General features: G+C 38.5%; 1 protein-coding gene across 1 annotated transcript in view; it reads left to right on the top strand.

Annotated features, from left to right (window-relative positions):
• LOC132826722 (guanine nucleotide-binding protein G(i) subunit alpha-1) overlaps nucleotides 1–18,467 on the top strand; it is a 46,698-nt gene extending 28,231 nt beyond the window's left edge. The window contains exons 4-9 of the mRNA XM_060842838.1: nucleotides 8,365–8,522; nucleotides 9,757–9,885; nucleotides 11,031–11,160; nucleotides 14,039–14,192; nucleotides 15,433–15,640; nucleotides 16,455–18,467. Of these exons, the coding sequence (XP_060698821.1) occupies nucleotides 8,365–8,522; nucleotides 9,757–9,885; nucleotides 11,031–11,160; nucleotides 14,039–14,192; nucleotides 15,433–15,623 (762 nt within the window). The 3' untranslated portion in view covers nucleotides 15,624–15,640; nucleotides 16,455–18,467. The remainder of the gene's footprint in view (nucleotides 1–8,364; nucleotides 8,523–9,756; nucleotides 9,886–11,030; nucleotides 11,161–14,038; nucleotides 14,193–15,432; nucleotides 15,641–16,454) is intronic.
• Nucleotides 18,468–25,473: the final 7,006 nt, after the last annotated feature.

Genomic DNA, 25,473 nt, shown 5'->3' on the forward strand with positions numbered 1-25,473 from the left:
GATTTGCAAATTGTCAGGCCCTTGTGCATCTTGTGCTAGATTAGACACATTACAAATGATTTGGCCATATTTTCACTATCTGAAGTTGTGTTGTTGACTCTCCACTGGTGTGCCACGTCTCTTTGATATTGTAGCGAGATGCCCCCATTGAAGTTGCTTCTTAATATGCCTTCCTAACACCCCTATCAACCTGGTTGGCAACTTTGAGGGAATTATGCACCTGGACACAGAGATCTTTCTGTTCATCGACACTGCCAAGAATTTTACCATTAGCCCAGTACTCTGTATTCCTGTTACTTCCAAAGTGAACTACCTCATACTTTTCCGCATTAAACTCCATTTGCCACTTCTCAGCCCAGTTCTGCATCTTATCTATGTCCCTCTGTAACCCACATCTTTCGGCACTATCCACAATCATGCCTACCTTAGTGTCATCTGCAAATTTACTAACCTATCCTTCTAAGCCCACCTCCAGATCATTTATAAAAATGACAAACAGCAGTGGCACCAAAACAGATCCTTGCAGCACACCACTGGTAACTGAGCCCCAAGATGAATATTTCCCATCAACCAGCACTATCTGTCATCTTTCAGCTAGCTAATTTCTGATCCAAACCACTAAATCACCTTCAATCCTGAAACTCCATATTTTGTGCAATAGCCTACCATGTGGAACCTTATCAAACGCCATATTGAAGGCCATATACACCACATCAGCCACTCTACCAACCTCTGTTTGGTCACATTCTCGAAGAACTCAATAAGGTTTGTGAGGCATGATCTACCCTTTACAAAACCGTATTGACTATCCCTAATCAAATTACTCCTTTCCAGATTATGATAAATCTTGTCTGTTATAACCTTTTCCAACACCTTACCCACAACCGAAGTAAGGCTCACTGGCCTATAATTTCGAGGGTTGGTCTGAATCCCCTCCTTAAACAAGGGAACAACATTTGCCCTCCTTCAGTCTTCTGGCACTACTTCTGTTGACAAAAAGATCTGCAATCTCCTCCCAGGCTTCCCAGAGAATCTAAGGATAAATCCCATCTGGCCCAGGGGTCTTATCTATTATCAGATCTTCCTAAATTGCTAAAACCTACTCTTTGTCAACCGTAATCTCAGCTAATCTAGTAGCTTGTATTTCCATATTCTCACTAACGTTGCCCTTTTCCAATGTGAAAACTGACCCATCTAAACTACTTGAACTATAGTATTCCCAGTCAATATTGGGAAGTTAAAGTTTCTCATTACAACTACCATGTTATACTCACTCCTATCAAGAATCATCTTTGCTATCCTTTCCTCTACATCCCTGGAACAATTCAGAGGCCTGTGGAAAACTCCCAACAGGGTGACCTTTCCTGTTTCTAACCTCAGCCCAAACTACCTCAGTGAATGAGTCCTCAAAGGTTTTCTCAGCTGCTGTAATCCTACCTTTGATTAACAATGCCACCCCAACTTTACAATCTTCTCTGTTCTTACTGAAACATCTAAATCCCAGAATCTGCAACAACCATTCCTGTCCCTCCTCTAGCTGTGTCTCTGAAATGGCCGCAACATTGAAATCCCAGGTACTAACCCATGCTGCAAGTTCACTCACCTTATTCTGGATGCTCCTGGCATTGAAGTACAAACATTTCAAACCAACATCCTGATTGCCGGTGCCCCCTTGCAACTTTGTAAACCTATCCCTGACCTCGTTACCCTCCACCTCCTTTACAGTAAAAGTACAATTCTGATTCCCATCCCCCGTTGCATTAGTTCCCCCCCCCCTCCCCCCGAAGAGCATCAGCAAATGCCTCCCCCCCCCCCCCCAAAAAAAGGATCTTGGTACCCCTCTGGTTCAGGACAAGACCATCGTATTTGTAGAGGTCCCAACTTCCCCAGAAAGAGTCCCAATTATCCAAGAATCCAAAACCCTCTCTCCTGCAACATCCATGCAGCCGCATGTTCAGCTGCACTCTCTCCCTGTTCCTTGCTTCACTAGCACGTGCAACAAACCAGACCTTTGTAGTGAACTAGAATTTTATAAATTTATCTGGTTTGTGCAAGGCTGGTATGTTGAGACAGATCTAGATATCTGATGCCTTTTGAGTTATAAGGAAAGGCTAGATAGACTGGGACTTCTTTTCCCTGCAACATAGGAGGCTGAAAGGTGACCTTAGGGAACTTTAAACATCATGGGGAACATAGATATGGTGAATAGGCAAGGACTTTTCCCCAGGGTGGGGGAATCCAAAACTAGAGGACGTAGGTTTAAAGGGAGAGGGGAAAGATTTAAAAGGGACCTGAAAGGCAGCTTTTTCCACACAGAGTGGTGATTGTATGGGACACGCTGCCAGAGGAAGTGATAGAGGTGAGTACAGTTGTAACATTTAAGAGACATTTGGGCAAGTTTGTGGACAGGAAAAGTTTAGAAGGATTTGGGCCAAATGCAGGCCAATAGGGCTAGTTCAGTTTAGGAAATGTGGTCGCCATGGATGAGTTGTGCTGGTGAGTCTGTTTCCATGCTGTAAGACTCTGGCTCTCGAGTCCGTTAGAGGTTTGATAGTCTATTACCAGAAGTAAGCACCTTAATTTGCAAGGAGAAGTTGGAATTCTGTTCTGCATAGGGAAATTTCCACTGGGTCCTTAGGACACAGTTTTGGTTTTTCTACGTGAAGCAAACTGCTTTGACCTGAATCATGTCAAACATTTTGTGTGGTTGAAGCTTCACACATCCTGGCAAGTGGGCAGTATTCATCACAGTCTTGACTTGTGCCTTGTAGATGAGGGACAGCATTTAGGGAATCTGGAGGTGAGCAATGTGCTGCAGTATTCCTAATCTCTATCCTGCTGTTGGAGACATTCTGTTTGTGGCAAATCCAGTTGAATTTTGGGACAGAATGTTGATAGTGGGGGATTCAGTTATGGTAATGACATTGAATGTTAAGTGGCAGCGGTTAGATTGTCTCTGATTGGAAATGCTCATGCCTGTCATTTGTGTGATGTGAATGTTACTTGGCACTTGTCAGCCCAAGCCTGGATATTGTTCAGATCTTGTTGCATTTGAGCATGGACAACTGCAATATCTGAAGAGTTATGAATGGTGCAAATGTTATGCAATCATTGGCAAACATCCCACTTCTGATCTTGTGATGGGGGGGACAGTTATTGATGAAGCAGCTGAAGACAGTTGGGCTTTGCCTTTTCCTGTTTTGCGACCTGATTATTCCTCACCCCTAACTGGGACAGTTAGCTGCATTACTAAAGGTGCCTGCTTAGCTAAGCACTTTGATCCTCCAGAGGAAGCAGAGACATTTTATACCTCTCATTGCTATGACAATATCTAAACATAGGATCTTAATTAGATGCACAATGGGATTGCACGAATCATAATGCAGGTTGGCATATTGCATTACTGGTATAGAATAGCCTGGACGTGAGTTGAACAGTTACATTAGTTGTAATTAATTTATAAATTGTAACGGATAATTTGATCAAATATAGTAAAAAGGGTAATGTTTCCAATTTTGGATGCAATCTGTAGGAAACTGCCTGAAATTGCACTGGTTAGGTAATGGTCCAAGTCGAATTCAAACTTATTTGGACAATTAGATTATATTCCCTACAGTGTGGAAAAAGGCCCTTTGGCCCAACAAGTCCATGCCAACCTTCTGAAGAGTAACCCACCCAGACTAATTCCCCTCTGACTAATGCACCTTGCACTAAGGGCAGTTTAGTGTGGCCAATTCACATCTTTGGACTGTGGGAGGAAACCGTAATCACATGTGAAATGGGCTTGTACAATTGGGCAGCAAAATACTTTTTTCTTTCTGTTTAAAACATTGTGATAATGAGTTGTTTTATTAGCACAATTAGAAATGAGTTTATTGCCAGAAATAAACATTCTTAATAAACATCCAATCATCTCTGAGTAATTTGGTTTAAGTTCACTTCTGTGCTGAACAATTTATTAGTTAGTGTACTGTCATTAAAATTATTCGTAAACTAAATATTTGGTTTGATCAAAAACATTTCCAAAGGACCACAGCTGGATAATTCTTGATCAACAAGTACTTTTGATCTCCCCTTGTGCAGGAATGGCTACTTCTGTTGTCAGAACACATTCTAGTCACACTGAACTCTAAACCAGAGTAAAAGAACACAGTATACATTAATGCAAGAAGAAATATCTGGAGGGCTTGAGCTCTGCAGGTGACATGGCATGAAAACTGCAGCTGGGGTTTCAAACAGACTTTTTTGGATTATGTTGCATCTGTTTGTTCCATTTTAGCTTGTTCTGTGGGGACGGCTATTTTCTAAGGTTAGGTCAACAGGATGAGAGAGAGGAAAATCTCTCTCCTGCTGTACACCAGTGATCTGAAATAAGTTGAAGTGTTTTTGTACATTACTACTTGTATTTAACACATTAGTACATGCAATATTATACTTTGCCTTCGATAAATTTTACATGTTCTGTCTTTCCTCTGAAAGTTTTCCAATTAATGCAATTGCTACCTGTTGTTGTAAATCCCTGTTGCTGATACTTACTCCTCTTATCTGATTCTACATCAGAATACATGTCTAAAAACTTTCATCCCTTTCAAACTTTGAGCTTATTAGTTTGTTATTTCACATGATGTACTATTCTTGTGACTCTGTTATGTTGGATTGACAATACATCGGTCAGAATGCCACCATCTTCCAATATCTAGTCTGGAGCAGTAGATACTGACATTGAATAAATTGCCATTCTTTTTAGGGAAGGCAGCTAGGAATACCTGCTTCTAAGGTTGGCGACTGAAAGACAGGCCGTTAATGAATTTAATAAGCTTATTTGGTGTTTACATCGGCCGCACAAAGAATTTGAGGCACCAGCTGTAGTGATATATAAGCACATTATTTAATGTAACTAAGCTTCTCCTCCGATCTTTTGAATTCCTAGAGATAATTATTGTTCTATTTACATATCCTTAATTTTTCTTCCTGCTATCATCTTTAAATTTAAATTGTTACAAAAGAATCATTAAATTAATGTCAGAATTTGGATGCAATTAGTTATTAAAACTTGCCTGCTACTTAATGGCTAAGGCCTTTTTGGTACAGCCAGATTTAAATACATGTTGAGAAAGAGATTGCTTTACTTTTATCATCATCTGTTCACAACTGTTGACACTCTCACTCTACAATACATAGCATGACCTAGTCTATCAAACAATATTGACATGTCCTGGGTGATAGAATATCCAATAATTGCTCTCTAGATTTATACATGAATGTTTACATAAGTAACTTGTGAAGATTGCATTTAGAACAGTTTCCTCTGGTTTACCAGATGAGATTGTTTGTTTGACACCCAACGTCAGGTTGGCTCACTTCTGAAAGAATCCTTTTGATGTTTAATTTTGGTTTATTATGGCAAACGTGGAAAATGTTCCTTTTTTTTGAAAGAGTAATGGCTGGCAGCAAAAGTAGTTTATTCTATGTACTATTCTGGTTGAGGAATGAGTGAAGACAAAGAAGTAAATAAGTGGGAGTTTTGGAAAAGAGGATCTGATTAACTCATTAAGGAATAGAGTCATAGAGTATAGCATAGAAACAGAATTTTTGGTCCGACTAGTCTGCACTGACCAGCAAACCTAATCTGACCTAGTCTCATCTGCCAGTATTTGGCCTATATCCCGCTCAACCCTTCTTATTCATATGCCCATCCAGATGCCCTTTTAAATGTTCTAATTGTACCAACCTCCACCTCTTCCTCTAGCAGCTCATTCCATATACGCACCACCCTCTAAGAAAAAGTTGCCCTCAAGACCTTATTAAATCTTTCCCTTCTCACCTTAAACCTATGCCACCTAGTTTTGGACTTCCTCACCCTAGGAAAAAGACCATGCCTGTTCATCCTATTCGTGCCCCACATGATTGTATTATCCTCCTATGAGGTCACCCCTCAGCCTCCGACACTCCAGGGAGAAAAGTCTCAGCTTATTCAGTCTGTCACCCAAACCCTCCTGTCCTGGCAACATCCTTGTAAACTTGAGAGGGTGCAGAAAAAAATTAACAACATACTTCCTATGGAAAGAAGACGAGAATTATGCACTGTATTCTCACCATGTCCTGTACGGTCGCATCATGATGTCCCAATTCCCATACACAACGTCTGATCAGTAAAAGCAAGCATAACAAGCCGCCTTCATCACCCTGTCTACCAGTGACTCCGCTCTCAAGGAACTATGCACCTGCACCCTCTAGGTCTGTTTGTTCAGCACATGCCCCCCAGAGTTCTACCATCAAAATCCTGCCCTTGTTTGCTTTGCCAAAATGCAGCACCTCATATCTAAATTAAACTCCAGCTCGTTGGCCCATCTGATCAAGGTGCCATTGTACCCAGATAATTTTCTTCACTGTTCATGAAACCTCCAATTTTGGTGATTTGGAGATGCTGGTGTTGGACTGGGGTGTACAAAGTTAAAAAATCTCACAACGCAACACCAATCGCACAACAATCAACAGACAGGAGGGTTCCCTCCCAGTTGGGGAACACTTCAGTGGTCCAGGACATTCATCCTCGGACCTTCGGGTGACCATCCGCCAAGGTGGACTTCGGGACAGGCAGCAGAGGAAAGTGGCCGAGCAGAGGCTGATAGCTAAGTTCGGTACCCATAGGGAGGGCCTCAACCGGGACCTTGGGTTCATGTCACATTGCAGGTGATTACACACACACACACACGCACACACATTCCTACACGCGCACACTCTCACATACACACGGACACAGGTACACACAGACGCGCACACAGTCACCCACACACACCCTTATAGACACACATGCTCCCACACATCCACTTGCACCCCCTCACAGACTTAAGACACTCTGCACCCACTACACACACACACTTTCTCACACTCACAACCCCCGGCTCACACAGACAAAGACCCACATGCACGCACATATTTTGTGTGGTGAATTTGTATTGCACATTAACATTGCACGTTGCTCAACAACTGCATACATTCATGTAGAACTCTGAGCTCAAAAACTGCAGGAATTTATGTAAAACACTGTTATCTCACTTATTAGATTATAATCAATCTAAACATCAGGTCATAGACAGAGAACAAAGGGGGCTAACACCTTCAACATATTGAATAGCTATCACCATTGTTAACAGCTAACCCGAGAATGCAACTTTAAAAAGAAGGGTTTTGTGATTTACACATGAAAGAAGTGAAACTATCACTGTATTCTAACAGATGAAAGGCTTAACAGACAATCAATTTTTCAATGTATAATTTCAGTCTCATCACACTGCAAATTTTTGCTATAAATTCTGTGTTACGATCGAGCCCTCCACAATCACCTGATGGAGTGTCGCTCCAAAAGTTAGTGTGCTTCCAATTAAACCTGTTGGACTATAACCTGGTGTTGTGTGATTTTTAACTCCAATTTTGGTGTCACCTGCAAACCTACTTAACCATACCTCCTGTATTGTTATGCAGATCAGTCACATAAATGACAAAAAGCAGTGGACACAGCACCAATCCTTGCAACACACTCCTGGTCACAGGCCTTCAGTCTGAAAAACAACCCTCTACCAGCATCCTCTGTCTCCTACCTTTTGAGCCAATTTTGTATCCAGTTGGTTAACTCCCCCAGACCCTGTTTGATCTAACCTTACTAACTAGTCTACCATGCAGAATCTTGTTGAACGCTTTGCTGAAGCCGATACAGACACCATGTACCTTCGTCAATCACCTTTATCACTTCTTCAAAAAAAACTCAGGATTTCACACACACAAAGCCATGTTGACTATCCTTAATCAGTTCTTGCCTTTCCAAATGCATGTAAATCCTGTCCCTCAGAATCCCCTGCAACAACTTAACCATCACTGATGTCAGGTTCACCAGTCGCTAGTTCCCTTGCTTTTTCCTACAGTCTTTCTTAAATAATGATATCCACGTTAGCCAACCTCGAGTCTTCTGGCACCTTACTCATGCCTAAATAATGCAGATATCTCAGGAAGGGCACAGAAGTCTTTTCCCTAGCTTCCCACAAAGTTATGATTTATCTAACTTTGTGTTTTAAAATCTCCAGTATCTCATGTTCTGTAATGTGAACTGTTTTCAAGACATCCCTATTTATTTCCTAAGGTCCGTAGCTTCCATGCCCTTCTCCACAGTATGTTTGTTTAGTATTTCTCCTGTATCCCATTGTTCCACATACAGATATCCATGCTGATTTTTAGGGGCCCTACTGTCTCTCCCTAATTACTCTTTTACCCTTAATGTATTTATGGAATCTCTTTGGATCCTTGTTATTCTATTTGCCAAAAGTTCCAATTCCTACTTAATTCATGTAATACCAATATTTTCTTCAGGATGATGCTCGCCAGTTGTTTGTATTGGCTGGTGCAGCAGAAGAAGGATTTATGACTGTGGAGCTTGCTGGAGTAATCAAGAGACTGTGGAAGGATAGTGGCGTTCAGGCCTGTTTTAATCGGTCCAGAGAGTATCAACTTAATGATTCTTCTGCATAGTAAGTATTGTATGCTGTAGTTCTTAGCATTATGGAAAATTTAATAATGGATATTGCTAAGGCGTCTAAAACATTTTTTAATGACAAGCTGTAGAGGCTTTCTGTCCTTTTGCAGGTAGTCTGTTGTTGCATCAGCTTCATTTAGTGTAGTTATTTGGCCATAGTTTTCCATGAAACCTTGATTGAACTTTTTTGGCCGTTCCTCGTTAGTGGCTCCTCCTTTTGGTTTGACATCCATTCTCATTTGTGCCTCTGTGAAATAGAATCATTAACTACATTAATGACACAATACAAATACAGGTTGTTTCTTTATATCCATATTTACTGCAGAACTCTTGACTCTGATATATTGTCTTTTAGAAATACATTTATTTTCTATCTTATGTAACCCCAATGCAAGTGCCTCACATTTGCTTAAAATAGGCATCTATCATAAACCCAGCAGGTTTACATTTGAATTTTCATTTGCTATGGCATTTTCTTTGGGAGCTGCCAACCAAACATTTAAATATAAAAATACAAATGTGAGAGTTGTCACTGAAAAATCTAAAAAGTGGGTGGAGTTGTTGGAGGCACTGCTGCCTCACAGCACCAGAGACCCGGGTTCAATTTCCGCCTTGGGCAACTGTCTGTATGGAGTTTGCACATTCTCCCTGTGTATGCATTGGTTTCCTCTCACGATCCAAAAATGTGCAGGTTAGGTGAATTGGCCATGTTAAATTGCCCGTAGTGATCGGTGAAAGGGTAAATGTAGGGGAATCCGTCTGGGTGGGTTGCTCTTCAGCGGGTCGGTGTGGACTTGTTGGGCCAAAGGGCCTGTTTCCACTCTGTAAGTAATCTAATCTAATTTGTAAGCCTCCTGGTAATCTGTGATTTGACTGCTTTCTCAATCTGAAGTGACATTCAGAACCACTATAAAGTCTTCCTGTGTGATGACCTGATCAGGCTCAACTCTAATGCTGCATGGTTAATAGTACAACAGCATTCACTGTCAAAGTGGACATATAAATCATGCATACTAGCACAACATATCAGAAAGTAAATTGGAAGAACACTCACATAAACAGTCAGACTTTTGGAAGGTGAGCAGAGGGACTATTTTGGAGCATAAGAATTTTCTTTTTCAATCAAACGCACAGCACTTTCAAAGGGTTGGAACTTTGAATTGATAACCATTGATTTAACAAACTCATTGTGATATTCAATGTGCCATTTACTTCTCATTTTCGTTCAGCTATTTGAACGACTTGGACAGAGTAGCACAAGCCAGTTACATTCCAACTCAACAAGATGTTCTAAGGACAAGAGTTAAAACAACGGGCATTGTGGAGACCCACTTCACTTTTAAGGATTTGCATTTTAAGTAAGCACAAAAATACTTAACATTGTTTCAATTCTTTTTCATTTACCTACTCTCACCGTTGAATTGTGATATTCTGAAACTTTAAATTGAATAAGCAGAAAGTAAAGTCGATAAATAATTCAAATTACTGATTTTAAAAAAAATAAATTGAATGATAAATATTTGACCACATGGAAGCTCAGTGTGTTTATGTACTAACAAGACAATTAATTTAAATTGCCAAATTGAGAGTAATTTGTGTAAGTATTTAATTTGTTGTCTTGTACGGCTCTAGTTCAAGGGACAGTATATTTTATGAAATTGCTGCTTTTTATTTGCAATATTCCATGTTTCAAGAGCCAATTATGTGGTTAGACAAACTAGTCAAAATTTGGTCAACACTTTCAGGGTAATGTTTGATAATGACAGATACAGTAGAAAATATATTTTTTTTTAAACTTATGGAATACAGTTGTCAATAGAGGACGTCCTTTCAATAGGATGAAGATTCTGTAAAATGCAGTAATGTAGTACAGTAAAAAAAAAGTATGGAGGAGAGATTGGGAATGGGATTTGAATAGTGAATTATATACTGGGATTAGAAAGGTGATGTTTTTAAAGTTCAAGTCCCTGCAAGACATGAAAGATATTTAAAATGTTGCATTTTCTATCAAGTCTTGCATTTTGATTGGTTTGAAATGCAGTAATAAAATGTCTTACTCTCCCTGAAGCAGTAGAGTACTTTTAAAGTGCAGAAAATGTGAAACTGCACTTGAAACAAATATAATTAATTCTGTTTAGATTAATTTGTCTTGTGATGTACTGCTAATCAGCTGTCTCTGGGTTACAGTTTATATATTATTTTGATAACCCTAAGTCTTGGCACCTACTTAGTCTACAAATGTTCAAAGCTTTGAAGAATACCTTCCCTGAGTAATCTCTTAAACACTTCTTAACATGGGTTGATATTGGGATTGTTTGTATTGCTTTTAAGTGATGCAATTCAATTTGTTAGATGGAAGTACTGCTAGTGTGTTTAATTTACTTGGAAAGCCCTCTTGTGTTTATACAAATATACCCACTTCTGTATTTTGCAAGAAAATTGTGAAAAAGTGGCATAAGGTTCTTATAAATGGGAAAAACTCAATAATACTATTTTCTCTCAGAATGTTTGATGTAGGTGGTCAAAGATCTGAGCGCAAAAAATGGATCCATTGCTTTGAAGGAGTAACTGCCATTATATTTTGTGTCGCACTTAGTGATTACGACCTTGTTCTTGCAGAGGATGAGGAAATGGTAAGTGGATTGATCATATTCTTCAGGATTGTTAACCGATGGATGTGCGTATTGTTTTATTACTAAACGATTGTTCAGCACAAATATCAGTTTTGACCCTTTCCTTCTGGATTCTCTACCTTTTCCAGAACCTGATTTTCCTGACTGCAGAGGGAAAGCAAACAGCTTTTTAATCCTATTGTCAATTCGATCTGCTCAGTGATGTTTTAACACGTCAAGAATAGATGGGAATTGAACCCAGGCCTCTCGGCTCAGAGATAGGGACTGAGCCACTGCACCATAAGAGTACAAACTTGAGTAAGCATCACCTGCACTCAGTTAACACTCTGAAGTTGTTCTAGCTTACCCTTAAAAGGAACTGCATTTCTAACACTAGAGATAAATATTTAAGACAGTTATGAAAAGGATGTAGCATACATCCAAGTGTTTTTCTTACCATGACTTCTCAAATATTTATTAATTCCCAAGTGGCTATCTGTCTACTGTTCATTGTTGAAGCTGATTGATTTTTCCTTGAAGGTGGAGAAACCATTAGCATTTCATATCCTCCAATAACTCCTCCACCCCCATAATGGAGGGTTCTTCTCAGCTACTGTAGTAGCAGGAGAAGGTGAGTAGGGGAAAGATTATAGGCCAGCTTAGATGCTGCTATGCGCCTCTCGCATTCAGCTCAAAACAGCATTAAAAGATGGCTAAAGCAAGATGACTCCATGATTTGTAAGAGCCAGATAACTAGGGAGAAATTGGACATCTATTAATACTTTTTAATTTTTTATTTGTAACTTTTGTATCTTAGTATGGTTAGCCTTTTGAAGTGGAACATTCAGGATCTAATTTTTTTTGTAGAGAAAGTTCTCAACTCAACAGCATTGTCAGTGATTGCATTACTGTACAGAAACTTTGAAATCTGTATGATTTTGAGTGCATAATACATTTATGAAAAACGAAAGATGTGCATTGACATTTAAATTTAGCAGCTGGTTTTGTATTCAGCCATGTTGGGTTGTAATATTTTGTGAACAAACATTCATTCGTGTCATGGATGAATGTTTCACTTGGCTATGTCAATGATGAAACTTACTGTGACAGTGTGACATGCATGACTACCTTGGTATGTTCACAAAGAAAGCTAGTTGGCTTTAACAAAGTTATTTTTATTTGCAAAATTGGCAAAGATACTTCTTTTATAGAATTTTCCCTTGTTGCTTTACAAAGAGTTTTTACGTCTTGATTTTCTTTCTTCCCTTACTCCTACTATCAGTTGGTTCCAATAGTACTGCACTTTATCATAGTTAGAAGGTTGTAAGATCAACTTGTGGTGCAGTAATGTTTTGTTTTAGTTTTCTAGTTTTATTATGTTGTAAGGTATCCAATGTTGCACATGGAGGGCAGTACATTATTGTGTGCCATTTGTTTTGATGGGATGCTCAAGTGAATAAAAGGGTGCCACAGGACATAAGCCTCAAAAGCAGTCAGTGTTTTTGGATAACAAAAACAGTGCTGGAGAACTCAGCAGGTCTGGCAGTATCTGAAGAATCAGAACTAATATTCTGACAAAGTGTTGCAGGTCTGTTAAGTCTTCACTCAGTTTTTCTCTCTATAGATGTTGCCAGACCTCCTGAATTTCTCCACTTTTTTTGTTTTTGTTTTTGTTTTTCTTTCATGTTTCCAGCATCTGAGTACTTTTGTTTTATTTTGGCATTTTGGATATCCTAATGTGATGATATATAAATGGTTATGTGAAAGATTTATATATTTTATTTTTTTAATTGTGCTTTGCCTGTCCTCGTCTTTTCTGTATCATCCCTGTGAAAAAGTTATAACTATCTTTGTTTTGCGCGAGAGAGACAAGTTCCATTTCAGACCTGTGACCTGTTATTAGAACTTTCAGGCCTGAAACATTAACTCACTCTGCTATGGAGGGTGCCAGAGTTTAAATATTTTAAGCATAGGGTTCTTATTTAGGAATAAAGTCAACTACATTCTGTTGAATGGAAGGTAGTTGGCAAAACACACGAATAGATGAATTACAAGATTACTCAAAAGTCTTGATACAGGAACTATCCAGAAATTGCGCAAACTGAATTTCAATTACCCTTGTTTCTGGCACCCTCTGAAAATATGTACAAATCTGGAGTTAAGTTGCAGGCAGAGAATTCATATTTACCTGACTACTTACCCAGAAGTCTGAGAAATTAAAACTTGCTTTAAGGGGCTTAACTATAAAACTGAACCTTCTCTCTCGCGCTTTCTCGCTCTCTATTGTTCTCCAGACCTGCTGGTTATTTCCAACCTTTTCTATGTATATTTAACCTTGTTAAATTGGAAACTCAAATGATCCACTTCTCATTTGCTGATAAACTTGGGGACACAGTGTTGGAGTATTCCACCTGACTCCATCTTATTGACCACTGTTACAGATTTAGAATATTGGCAATTTTCTAGATATCTGTTAATTTTCAATTACTTATTCATTCAAACTAATTTATTCACTGAGGTGTTTTCTTTTTGTAAAAGTTTACAAATTGCATCAGTTTTAAAAATTTCCTTTTCAAATGTTGTCCATGTTGTTGAATCAGTGCAACATGAAATTGGACAAAATCCAATTAAAGCTGTTGAGGTGAGTTAGCCTAATTTTACCTAGTTAATGGTTACGAAGGGAATGTTGGTGAGATCATTTGGAAAACTGTGCTGTTCAAAATGTGCTGCTTTATTCTGTACAAGACCTGTACAGTAGAAGCTAAGTTGAACATCTCATCCTGAAGACAGCATCTCTGAAAATATAGTGTTGTAGTGAAGTGAGTTTAGATTATTTCCATAAATCCAGTTGAATAGACTGTTTGAGTTTAATTAATTGAATAATTGTGTAATTCAACAGAACAGAATGCATGAGAGCATGAAGCTGTTTGACAGCATCTGTAACAACAAGTGGTTTACAGACACATCTATCATTCTGTTCTTGAATAAGAAGGATCTCTTTGAAGAAAAGATTAAAAGAAGCCCCCTTACAATCTGCTACCCTGAATATGCAGGTAAAAATATTGTACTGGTAATATTTTAATTTTTGCATGACAACAGTGTAAGTTTTAATATCAAAATCTTGGATGAGTTCAATTACCTTTTTGTACTGATGACTTATGGAAACTGCTGGCTTGGTAACTTGGCAGCAGTCATTGCAAGCATGAGTCTTTGCTCGCTACCTAGGTGACAAGTCTTTCCTCAATGCTTAATGATCTCCGCTTACAACATGGTTCAGTGAATATATGGTGGCAAGTGGTCATGTTAAGGCTTTTAACCTTCAGTGAAGAAAGATTATACAGGTTGTCAGAAAGTATTAAAATTTTAAAAATAGGACAAAGTAGGGAATGAACCATGGGATGAAAAAGCAGCTTCATATTGAATAAACTGTTGATATATAAAATTATCATACTTTGCTCAAGCTTTTGGTTGATATGATAATGGAACTGAATTGATCAGAAATTTGGGTGGTTTAGTTGAATACCAAGGCAACTGGCGTGAGTTGAGGGATTTGACTTGATGGTTCACTAATTTCAGCAACATAGTGTAGGGGAGATGTCCACAATGTCTTTTATCTGCAGTTGAAGCTAGTAAATTCTAAAATTCCAACTCTGTGTCATTTGTATAGTAAGCTGTTTTTTAATGCCAAAGGAACATGGTAATTAAGGATCACAACTGAAAAACGGAGGTCTTTGCAAATTGTTGTGAATCTTGACAACTTGTATTGTTTACTCCAGAAATTAAAATCTCCTGGTTAATGTAGTCCGTTTTGGTTTCTGATGCAGCATTATTCCAAGATATTGATCTAACAAGGAGTCGTCCACATCTTTAATATCGTCCTTGAAACAAATATAGTGGAGAATTGTGGCTGTAGGACTAGCTGCTTTATCCTACCTCATGGTTCCCTCAGGGTGTGCACCATTCTTTGGAAGCGTGGCCCAATCAGTGTGTGGGAATGCTGCATGTTGAACTGCAGAACTCTTCAATGATCCATTCTGGTATCTGTTCAATTGAGTCTGTATATTGCATTACAGGGATAGGTTTTTATGAAAGGCTGGTAATCCAACCTGTTGCATCCTTACATTGTGGCTCTTCCTATTGCTGTACGATCTAACTTTATTTTAAAAATAAAGTAATATTGTCTGAACTATCTTGCAATTTCAAAGAAAAGATGATACAGACAAATTGAAAGTTCTGTTTGAGAATGAATTATGTCTTTAATTTGTATTTAATTTGCGTTTTTATTTCAACCAGGATCAAATACATATGAAGAAGCTGCAGCATACATACAATGTCAGTTTGAAGATCTAAACAAACGAAAAGACACTAAGGAAATCTACACTCATTTCACATGTGCCACAGACACCAAAAATGTGCAGTTTGTGTTTGATGCAGTCACTGATGTCATTATAAAGAATAACTTGAAAGACTGTGGTCTTTTTTAAAGGCATTGAAGGGATTGGTAAGTTGCTTTAGTTTCTCCTCAAAATTTTCTAAAACAAGCAGCTTTGATTTTACTAAAAAAAGGTCTGGTTGAATTTTCATCACATTCATTATGTTTAAAAAATCTTTCCATTTGTCAAATAATTCTGCAGAGATTTTTTTTTGTGCAATGATTGTTATTTGCAAGAAAATCTTTCAATAAAAGGTTTTCTAATACTTTTGAACAAATCATCTATACTTGCATTTGAATTTCAAGGATCCTTGACTCATTCTCAACTTCATCACCTTCTGTTTTGCTGCAGTTGTCCTATTTCAGCCTTTTAAAATGTACATGCATGGTAAACATTTTTTTGCATTTATTGCCGCCGTCCAGGGAAAATCTTCATGCAAGAATGGAGGGTTTAAATGGTGTCTGATTCACCTAGATTCACTTTAGTAGTAATTCAAGAGATCGCTACTTAAAAAAGTTGCATGTCAGAATTATGTAGAATTTTCAATGCACCAACTACATGTAATTGCCTGAGAAGTTCAAATTTATCAAATTCAAGTTCAAATGTAATTCCATCTTTTAACAGTTGGTTAGCTAGTTCACCTAATTTCCGTTTTTGTATCCACACATTTTGCCTTCCATAGTTTTCAAGTCCTCAAACCAAACTGTATCTAGGAAATGAGAACTAGTCTGAGATTACTCTTCAAACACTTTTGTCAAGACCAAGTGTGTAATATTAGGATAATGTAGCAGTAGCAATATTTATGGCTTGGGTATAGAGAGGCCTGCAGGATTTTGAATTGTTCTGAATACAGGATCTAAAATGAAGTCTTTCTTTTTGCAGAATGAAGATATCTATTCAGTAGACTTGAATTTTTCTGCTTCTGGAGATAAATAAGGGAAGATATACTGAATGGACCAGTACTGTATTATTTGCCAGTTGTAACAGCTGTATTTATGTTTGTCTTGTAAATCTTTTAAGTAATTAGGGTAGTCTACATTGAACATTTGTGTTTAATTTGTATGCTTGTAACTGTAGCTATGTTTATTGTAAAACATGTTGAAATTTTTTGAAAGCATTTGCTATTCCTTTCGGAAGAGGAAAGATGGCTTTCCAACTTACCCAAGGAATAGCTAATTACATAACTTTTTTTTCCGCCTTTGTTAATTCTGCATGCCTTTCTAATTGTACAAGATACTTTGCTTGGCAGAATGTAGAATGAATAATTTTTAAGCTAGCAGTTTACCAGGATCACCTCATTTGTTCTCTTATAATGAATGGGACCACACTGCTATACACTGCTCCATTTCGGAAGGGCATTTTATTTTATCAAGAAGCTCACTGCTTGGTAAAGCAGGAAGAATGTGATCAATCTTCATTGTGCATTGCCTGAAAGGTAGTGTCAAAGTTTTATACATTTCAATTTAAATGAAAAAGGCTTTTGTTTGTAAATAGGAGTTAACATTTGTAGATGTATACTTTAAAGTATCCGTGGGCACTTAGTGGGGGAAGAGCGGTGTGATTAGACATATCACTGAATAGAACTATAGTAGCTCAGGCCATGTTGAAAATCTTCTGAGTATTTGTACATCTACAGACGTCTACTCGATCTAATAAAGGGAAGGAAAAACCTTTCTGCTGTAATATTTGAAGAGTGGGCTTTTGTAGTTAATACCTGAAGTTATGGTACTTTGAATATACATTGCTACAAAAGGTTTGTTTTTTTAACGCTATGTTCTGACTCTATACAGTTTAGGTCAAGTTTATTGACATCTGTTTCAGATGTTTTCTGCTGTACAGGACACCACCTCATGAACTATTTCTGACAACTTTGTTTTGATTTGGTGTAGCATTAGAATTCAGATCTTTATTTTTTCTTTGCTCATTTTACAAATAACTTGGAAATGTTAAGTTTTTGGTTTGAACCTGCTGTTTAGGTAGTCCCATATTGTGGTAGTACAAAGTGTAGCTATGAAAACCATGGAAGGTAGCATCCAGTGAATTGTAGTTGTTTTACATTTTTGGCTCTAGTTCTGGAAAATATTTCAATATAATATGGTTTTATTGTACATGTGCATGCATTTGATCAACTTTGGCAGTTAACTGATATTGAAAGTAGGCCAGAAATACATGCATTCTGTGAAACAGGACCACAATCACTATCAACATGATTTTATACTGTTAAAACTGTTATGGTGGTCTTAAAGAATATTGCTGACTAAGAACAGGGACCAAAAGAACAAATTAGTTTTTGGGCATTTGGGTGACATGAGTCAAGATTATTGGTTATGTGTACTAACTGTAAAGATGAATTTATGTAGAGTTTATTTTTGGTTATTTGACCTACAGATAGAAGTATGAAAAACTATTACAACCTTTACTGAAATTTAACAATGTAATGAAAAAGGCATTTGTAGAGCAACCAAAACATTTTAATTGTATGTTGGGCCAACAAACGTATGTATATTGCTTTTTAGATAATGCTAGTTAATTTTCTCAAATAAATTTTCCTCTTTGCATTTCCTGAAAGGGGTAATTGGGACTTGGATGACCAATAATTGATAAAGAATGACCTACAATTAGTCCAAATACTTGTGCCTTGCTGGTGAACAACTCTTGTCAACCAGGTCTAATTTCATGAAACATTTTCTGGTAGAAGTAGCTAATCCACAAGCTATGATCAAACTTCATACAAACATAATTGGTGGACTTTCAATGTGAGACCATCTCCTGTTATTTCTGAAAATGTAAGGAGTTTAAGTCAAAAAAAAACTACTGACTCAAATATTGGTGATCATCACTACTGCTTTTTGAATTTGGTTTATACCATTATGGATGTCAGTAAGTGAGCTTAATAAAACTGAATTCTTAAATTTTAATATGTCTAAATTTATTTGTGCAACAATTCTTCCTGGTGAGTTATTGAATATTAGATGGGAGAATGGGATAAGATGGTGGAAAGAGTTTACATCGTGGGAATAAAACATGCTTAGTATAAGAAACTACTGTTTTTTTTAATTACAAAGGTTATCTCAATCCTTTTAGCTAGTTCTACTGAGCACCTTGACATTTTCAATTTTCAAACAAGGACAGAGTGGTGGACGTGATCCAAATGGACTTCAATAAGGTGTTCAACAAAGTTCCTCATGGTAGACTGATTAGCAAGGTTAGATCACATGGAATACAGGGAGAACTAGCCATTTGTCTACAAAACTGCTTCAAAGATAGAAGACCGAGCATGGTGGAGGGTTGCTTTTCAAACTGGTGGGTTGTGATTTCTTTTTTATAGAATCTCTGCAGTGTGGAAACAGGCCCTTTGGCCCAACAAGTCCACACTGACCCACTGAAGAGTAACCCACCCAACCCATTCCCCTATCCTGTAATTACCCAAGTAATGCACTTAACCTACACATCCCTGAATGCTATGGGCAATTTCGCATGGCTAATTCACCTAAGCTGCACATTTTTGGATTGTGGGAGGGAACCGGAGCACCCAGAGGAAACTCAGACACGGGAAGAATGTGCAAACTCCTCACAGACAGTCACCCGAGGTTGGACTAATCAAACCTGTGAGGCAGCAGTGCTAACCACTGAGCCACCATGCCACCCTGGTCAGTGGTGTGTCACAAGGATAATTGCTGCATCCACTGTTTGTCATCATTTATTTAAATGATTTGGGGGTGAACATAGGTTTGCAGATGACACCAAAGTTGGAGATGTAGTGGACAGTGAAGAGGGTTACCTCAAAAGTACAACAGGATCTTGATCAGGTGGAATGCGGGCTCATTCCTGATGAAGGGCTTATGCCCGAAACGTCGAATTTCCTGTTCCTTGGATGCTACCTGACCTGCTGCGCTTTTCCAGCAACACATTTTCAGCTCTGATCTCCAGCATTTGCAGTCCTCACTTTCTCCTCTTGATCAGATGGGCCAATGGTCCGAGGAGTGGCAGATCGAGTTTAATTTAAATAAATGTGAGGTGCTGCATTTGGGAAAGGCAAATCAGGGTAGGACTTGTACTCTTAATGGTAAGGTCCTGGGAGTGTTGCTGAACAAAGAGACCTCGGAGTGCAGGTTCATAGCTCCTTGAAAGTAGAGAGGCAGGTAGATCAGATAGTGAAGAAGGCATTTGGTATGCCTTCCTTTATTGGTCAGTGCATTGAGTATTATAGCTTTGGGAGGTCATTTTGTGGCTGTACAGGACATTGGTTAGGCCACTTTTGGAATATTGTGCAATGCTGATCTCAGTCCTATCAGAAGGGTGCTGTGAAACTTGAAAGAGTTCAGAAAAGAATTACAAGGATGTTGCCAGGGTTGAAGGGTTTGAGCTATAAGGAGAGGCTGAATAGGCTAGGGCTGTTTTTCCCTGGAGCTGGAGTGTTGGAGGCTGAGGGGTGACTTTAGAGGTTTATAAAATCATGAGGGGCATGGACTCTTCCCTGCAGTGAGGGGAGTCCAGAACTAGAGGGCATAGGTTTAGGGTGAGAGGGGAAAAATTTAAAAGGGACCTAAGGGGCAACATTTTCATGCAGAGGGTGCTGTGTATATGGAACAAGCTACCAGAGGAAGTGATGGTGGTTGGTACAATTATGTTTAAAAGGCATCTGGATGGGTATATGAGTAGGAAAGATTTAGAGGGTTATGGGCTAAATGGGACTACATTAGTTTAGGCTCTCTAATCGGCTTGGACGAATTGGACTGAAGGATCTGCTTCCGTGCTGTACCTCTTTGATTCTAAGTTGAAATTGTCAATTGCTTAATTGAACTCTTTTTTTTGAAAGCAGATCATCAGGTACTAGTTCTGTCTGCTGTTTTTGTTTTTGTCTGCCCATCTCCACACTGCCACATCTTGCCCATGCCACAAACATATCTGCACCCAAGCACACGTATGCATCCACATGCTCTACATCTTACCCACACCCACGTATGGCAATCATTTTCCCACACCTCTTATACATTGCACCTCTCCTCTACTTCCTCGGTAAATTTTTTTGAATATTGGTCTGGTCTCCATTTCTGTAATTAATGCAGTACATTTACAGACTCCACACCAAAAGAAAAACTTTCTTCTGCAATCTAATTAGTGGGCGGCACGGTGGCCCAGTGGTTAGCACTGCTGTCTGACAGCACCTGAGACCTGGGTTCAATTCCTGACTCAGGTGACTGACTGTGTGGAGTTTGCACATTCTCCCCGTGTCTGCATGGGTTTCCTCCGCGTGCTCCGGTTTCCTCCCACAGTCCAAAGATGTGCGGGTCAGGTGAATTGGCCATGCTAAATTGCCCGTAGTGTTAGGTAAGGGGTAAATGTAGGGGTATGGGTGGGTTGCGCTTTGGCGGGTCGGTGTGGACTTATTGGGCCGAAGGGTCTGTTTCCACACTGTAAGTAATCTAATCTATCCTTACATTTATTGTTCAAACTTCTGTTTGCTGCTTTTGGATTTCTCAACACTGGAAACTGATCCATTGAAAGTACTGAAAACTTATAACAAATCATCTTATAAACATACTCCTAATAAAATGATTTCAGTTTATTTTGCAATCTTTATATTTCCTCGCTTCCTTTTCGTAGCGCACAGCATAAGATTCCATGTAGGATTTCATACTTGCACAGATTCAGCATTGCATCTTTTATCTTCTGAAACTCCTGGCACAAAACCAACTTCCTTATTTCCTCGGAAAATTTTATCTATTTGACGTGTTTCTTTTTTAAATGTTGCCCAATTCCTTTGCTTTTTTGCATTTTTCAACCTTCTTCCATGCAAAAGATCAAATCACACTTCCTTTGATTGGAATTTGACTACCAGATCAGTAGATTTGGGCTGACACTACAGTATCACATTATGTTTTTGAATTATCTTAGAAGGGTTCAGAAACCCTCTGTTATCAGTTCATGACCACTGAAGACTTATCCTGTTGTTTTTCCAACTTGTTTTCAGTCAATTTCCAACCTATCCTTAATTTCATAATTCTTAACTTCCTCCTATCATGAAGGTATTTGCCACAATACTTGGCACTATAAATTTAGCATCTGCCCATTCCCCTTCCACCATTTCTGGCACCTTCTAAAAGAATTTTGAATTTATCAAGCTTCACCTTCCTTTCTACCCTTGCACCTTGGTCTTAGCTGATGCAGTGGCATGACACCTAGGTACTTTCTCGATAGCACTTCCTTTTTGTCTTTGAAATATGTACTTCCATCTCTGCTTGAAGACTATTCTGTGCAAAGTGAATTTAGGGGAATGGATGGGAGATGACGTGTTGCTGTTGGTGAGTCAGCTATTCTGGGATTAGGAAAAACATGTTTACGCCTATGTTGAATAATTTATCTATCGTCCTTTTAAATTTCAGTTTTTGATATCCTCCTCTGAAACAAGCTGGAGGCCTTTCATATGAGAAATCTGTGAAAGTAGGTGGGTAAAGTAGTTGGTGAAGAGAAAGAAAAAGATCAATAGTGAGCAAGAGTGATGGTTCAGTAATGGTGTGGGGTAAACCGATCCTATTGGCAAGGTTTACTGTGTTGACTATTGGTCCTGGAGAAAGCACTTCTGTGGTCCAGGCGCCACCCTATGAAGAACCAACTCTTTGAATTCAACATTTCTCACCATCTTCTCCTGGTGACTTTCCTCAGTTCTCTGAAACCTAGACACCTATGGTTAAAAATCAAGTGCTAATGAAAATGAAGACCTGCAGCCTCATTTCAGTATTTAAATTGACAACTCCCTTCCCTTGGCTTCCTTCTATTCCTCTTCTTGACATTTTGCATTTTTAATCTCTGGTAGTATTCTCCTACCCAACCTCTTAATCCATTATCACTCTGTCCTTAATGTTGCTTGGAGTCAACAAAATCTGACGCAGTAAAATGGACTCCTAAAGGTCCAAAGCAAATGTTTATTTGGAGTACAACAGCACAACAAAACAAAAGATAAAAAAGACTCCTAATTTTATTTGTGTACAGCTGGAATAGTTTGCTTTCTTTTAAGAATTGGTAGAGACTCAACTAGTTGAACTACATATCACAATTGTTTAAAAGGAGAAACCATAGAGTGGGAAGTTAATACACAAAGATAAATTCCACTTATTTGAGGTTTTAAAATTCTTTAGAAGAAAAACATCTATGGCAAATTGTTCCAAAACTATTCACCAAAGCCAGCACCCTGGCCCTATCAGCTAATTACCCAAACAAATGTAGTGACTCACTGAATTTATGTTATGGCAGATCTGTTAGTAATGTGACCAAATATCACCAGGCACCTGCAGATAGGGGGGGGAAAGTGAATTTCAAATTTTAGGCATTGCTGAATCTGAAACAAGAGTTCCAAAGTAGTGCTGGAAAAGCACAGCAGGTCAGGCAGCATCTGAGGAGCAGGAAAATCCACGTTTCAGGCAAAAGCCCTTCATCAGGAATCATGAATCTGGAACAAGTTAGGCATGGACAGGGTATGATAATATCCCTTCATTGTATTTTGTTTACATTTTTTGATTCACTTTACAGTTGAGCTCCATCACAATACAGTTGAAGAGTTCATACACTGTTATCAGTTGAATAGGTACAAAAATTACTCTGATATTTGTTTTTATTTTTAATTGGGATTAAGCGATGCAAAATATTGAGAATGTGTTATTTCTGATTAGTTTGGCACTATATAAATCAGCTGCGAGTAGCTTTATCGTTTCAGTATTGAGGAGTGTCAGCACGTAAGCTACTGAATAACTTAAACCTGGCAATAGCGTTCAAATAGAATTAATCTTTTTTCGCATTCACCAAACAACACATGCCAAATAAAAGAAGTTCTTAATGTGAGTAAATCCAGTACATGGGCTTAAATATAGAATAAGGATTTTCAACGTTCATAAGGTTCTTACAAAATTATATATTCTACCACTGAACTAAACTGTGATTAATAGAATTTATCTTGTTTGTTTCCATCAATGCAATTTAGCAATTTGTATTGTGGATTTTTGTATCTTATCCATATCCCTTTGAAATAGATGTTTGTGTTTTTGAGGTCAAAAATAATAGTTTAATACCGATTTCTTTTTAAGAACGTTTTCGGGGAACACATATCGTGACACAGCCAGCATTTGTTGCCCGTCCCTTAACTGTCCTTGAGAAGGTCGTGAGCCCCCTTCTTGAACTGTTGCAGTTCACCTGGTGTACATCCAACTTTCCACGTTATCTTACCATGTACTGTTCCTGAAACAGCTCACCATTCATTGGAAATCCTCAAGTTGACCAGCACCGCAGGTTGCAGGCATCATCTTTACTTGTCTGGGTGCACAACTGTCTATTACACTAAGTCTAGACCCACAGCTACAAAACAACATTGCTGACATTTGTCCCAGGCATGGCATGCACAGAGAAATCGACATCCTGCTTTGTGACAAGACCTTTGAGCTCCTGCTGGATGGAATGGTGCACAAGAGGACTTCCCCATGCCCCCGGTCTAGTAGTGGAGGCCGCAGTACCAACACTATATGGTTCCAGCACTGTATCCAGCTGGGTTATCAATGTTTGGTTTTCCCAACAACTAGTTTGTTGGGCAAGTTTAGTAAGACCACAGTCAGAATATTAATGAAATTAATTGGATTGTCACCAATGACCATACACATTATTCACTGTCAATTGGGAACTCCCCAGAACACTGAGAATTTCAACATGTTGCTTGTGGAAAGATTTTTGTTTTTAAAGTGGGATGAGATGATCTTGATGTTGACATTGGCCTTGCTGAACTTCTCGCCTGACTCCACCACATCTTTCCACAGCTCACGTCGCTCAGCCCACCATAAGTTTCTGCCCTATAATTCGGAGACTGAATATTGTGGTGGAATGCATTCAGGCTGGCTCTGTCCCCAATGCTATACCATTTTGTCTCTGGCATGGACCTTCTCTCAGTACGTATGCTGCTGCAAGATCATTACACAAAGGATAATCTGGAACAGTGCAGAAATGGCCAAATCCCAAGCATAGAGCACCACTAATTCAAAGCAAGGTAAAAGTCACAGATCATTTGCAGCATCATCCGACACTGTTGAGTTTTATTTTGACTTTTAAAACGCTGGAATTGCAAGTGAACTTGTGGAAGTGATTTTTTTTTTGCTAAGTGCTTTAATGGAGCAAATAAAATAGTATTGTAGAGGCTGAATAATATTGCTAAACTCTGATGCTTTGCCATAAACACAGAATTATGTTAAAGCCCCAGATTATGGAGGCTTGGAGGGCAACGATTTTACAATGGTGCTGAATTTTCTCCTACTGGAAACCAATGGGAATGATGAATTATGTGGGAAGACTAGTAATTCTGGCTAGAGTCATTCTACTAGAAATTTGTGAAAAAAGTTCCAACAGAAGTTGAGATTAGGGGAACTGGCAGCAGGACAACAGATATTTGGGAAAAATACAAACTAAATAAGACCTGTTCTACCTATGCTGCAAGCTACCTTAGTAACATTTTTTAAAAAATACTTGAGCCTCTTGTGGCCAAAGATGTCATTTATCACCAGCTTCTAAGAAAAACTTAGACTTTGGAAACAGCAAAGTTATTTTTTGATTTGTTAGCTTTGTTTTACCTGTATCCTCACCTCTCCCTAGAAACAAAACTTACTCCACAACTCCCATTAGCATTAAAGGGAAAATTTCCCTTGTTTTAAATTTCATGTTAACTCCTAATTTCTTGTTTCTTGTGTTGATTTGCCATAGTTCATCGTTTCTCTCAATTTTGCCAATACCTTTCCTAATATTTAAATTTGATGATTGTATTAAAATCTCCAGAAAAAAGATGACCAAGTACAAAATGTACTGGTGGGTGTTGAGCATGAGTTAGTCAATGAAGTCTCTGGATTAATTTTTCGTTAAAGGAAAAAAA

This window comes from Hemiscyllium ocellatum, chromosome 23, assembly GCF_020745735.1.
Source record: "Hemiscyllium ocellatum isolate sHemOce1 chromosome 23, sHemOce1.pat.X.cur, whole genome shotgun sequence".
Classification (NCBI taxonomy): Eukaryota; Metazoa; Chordata; class Chondrichthyes; order Orectolobiformes; family Hemiscylliidae; genus Hemiscyllium; species Hemiscyllium ocellatum.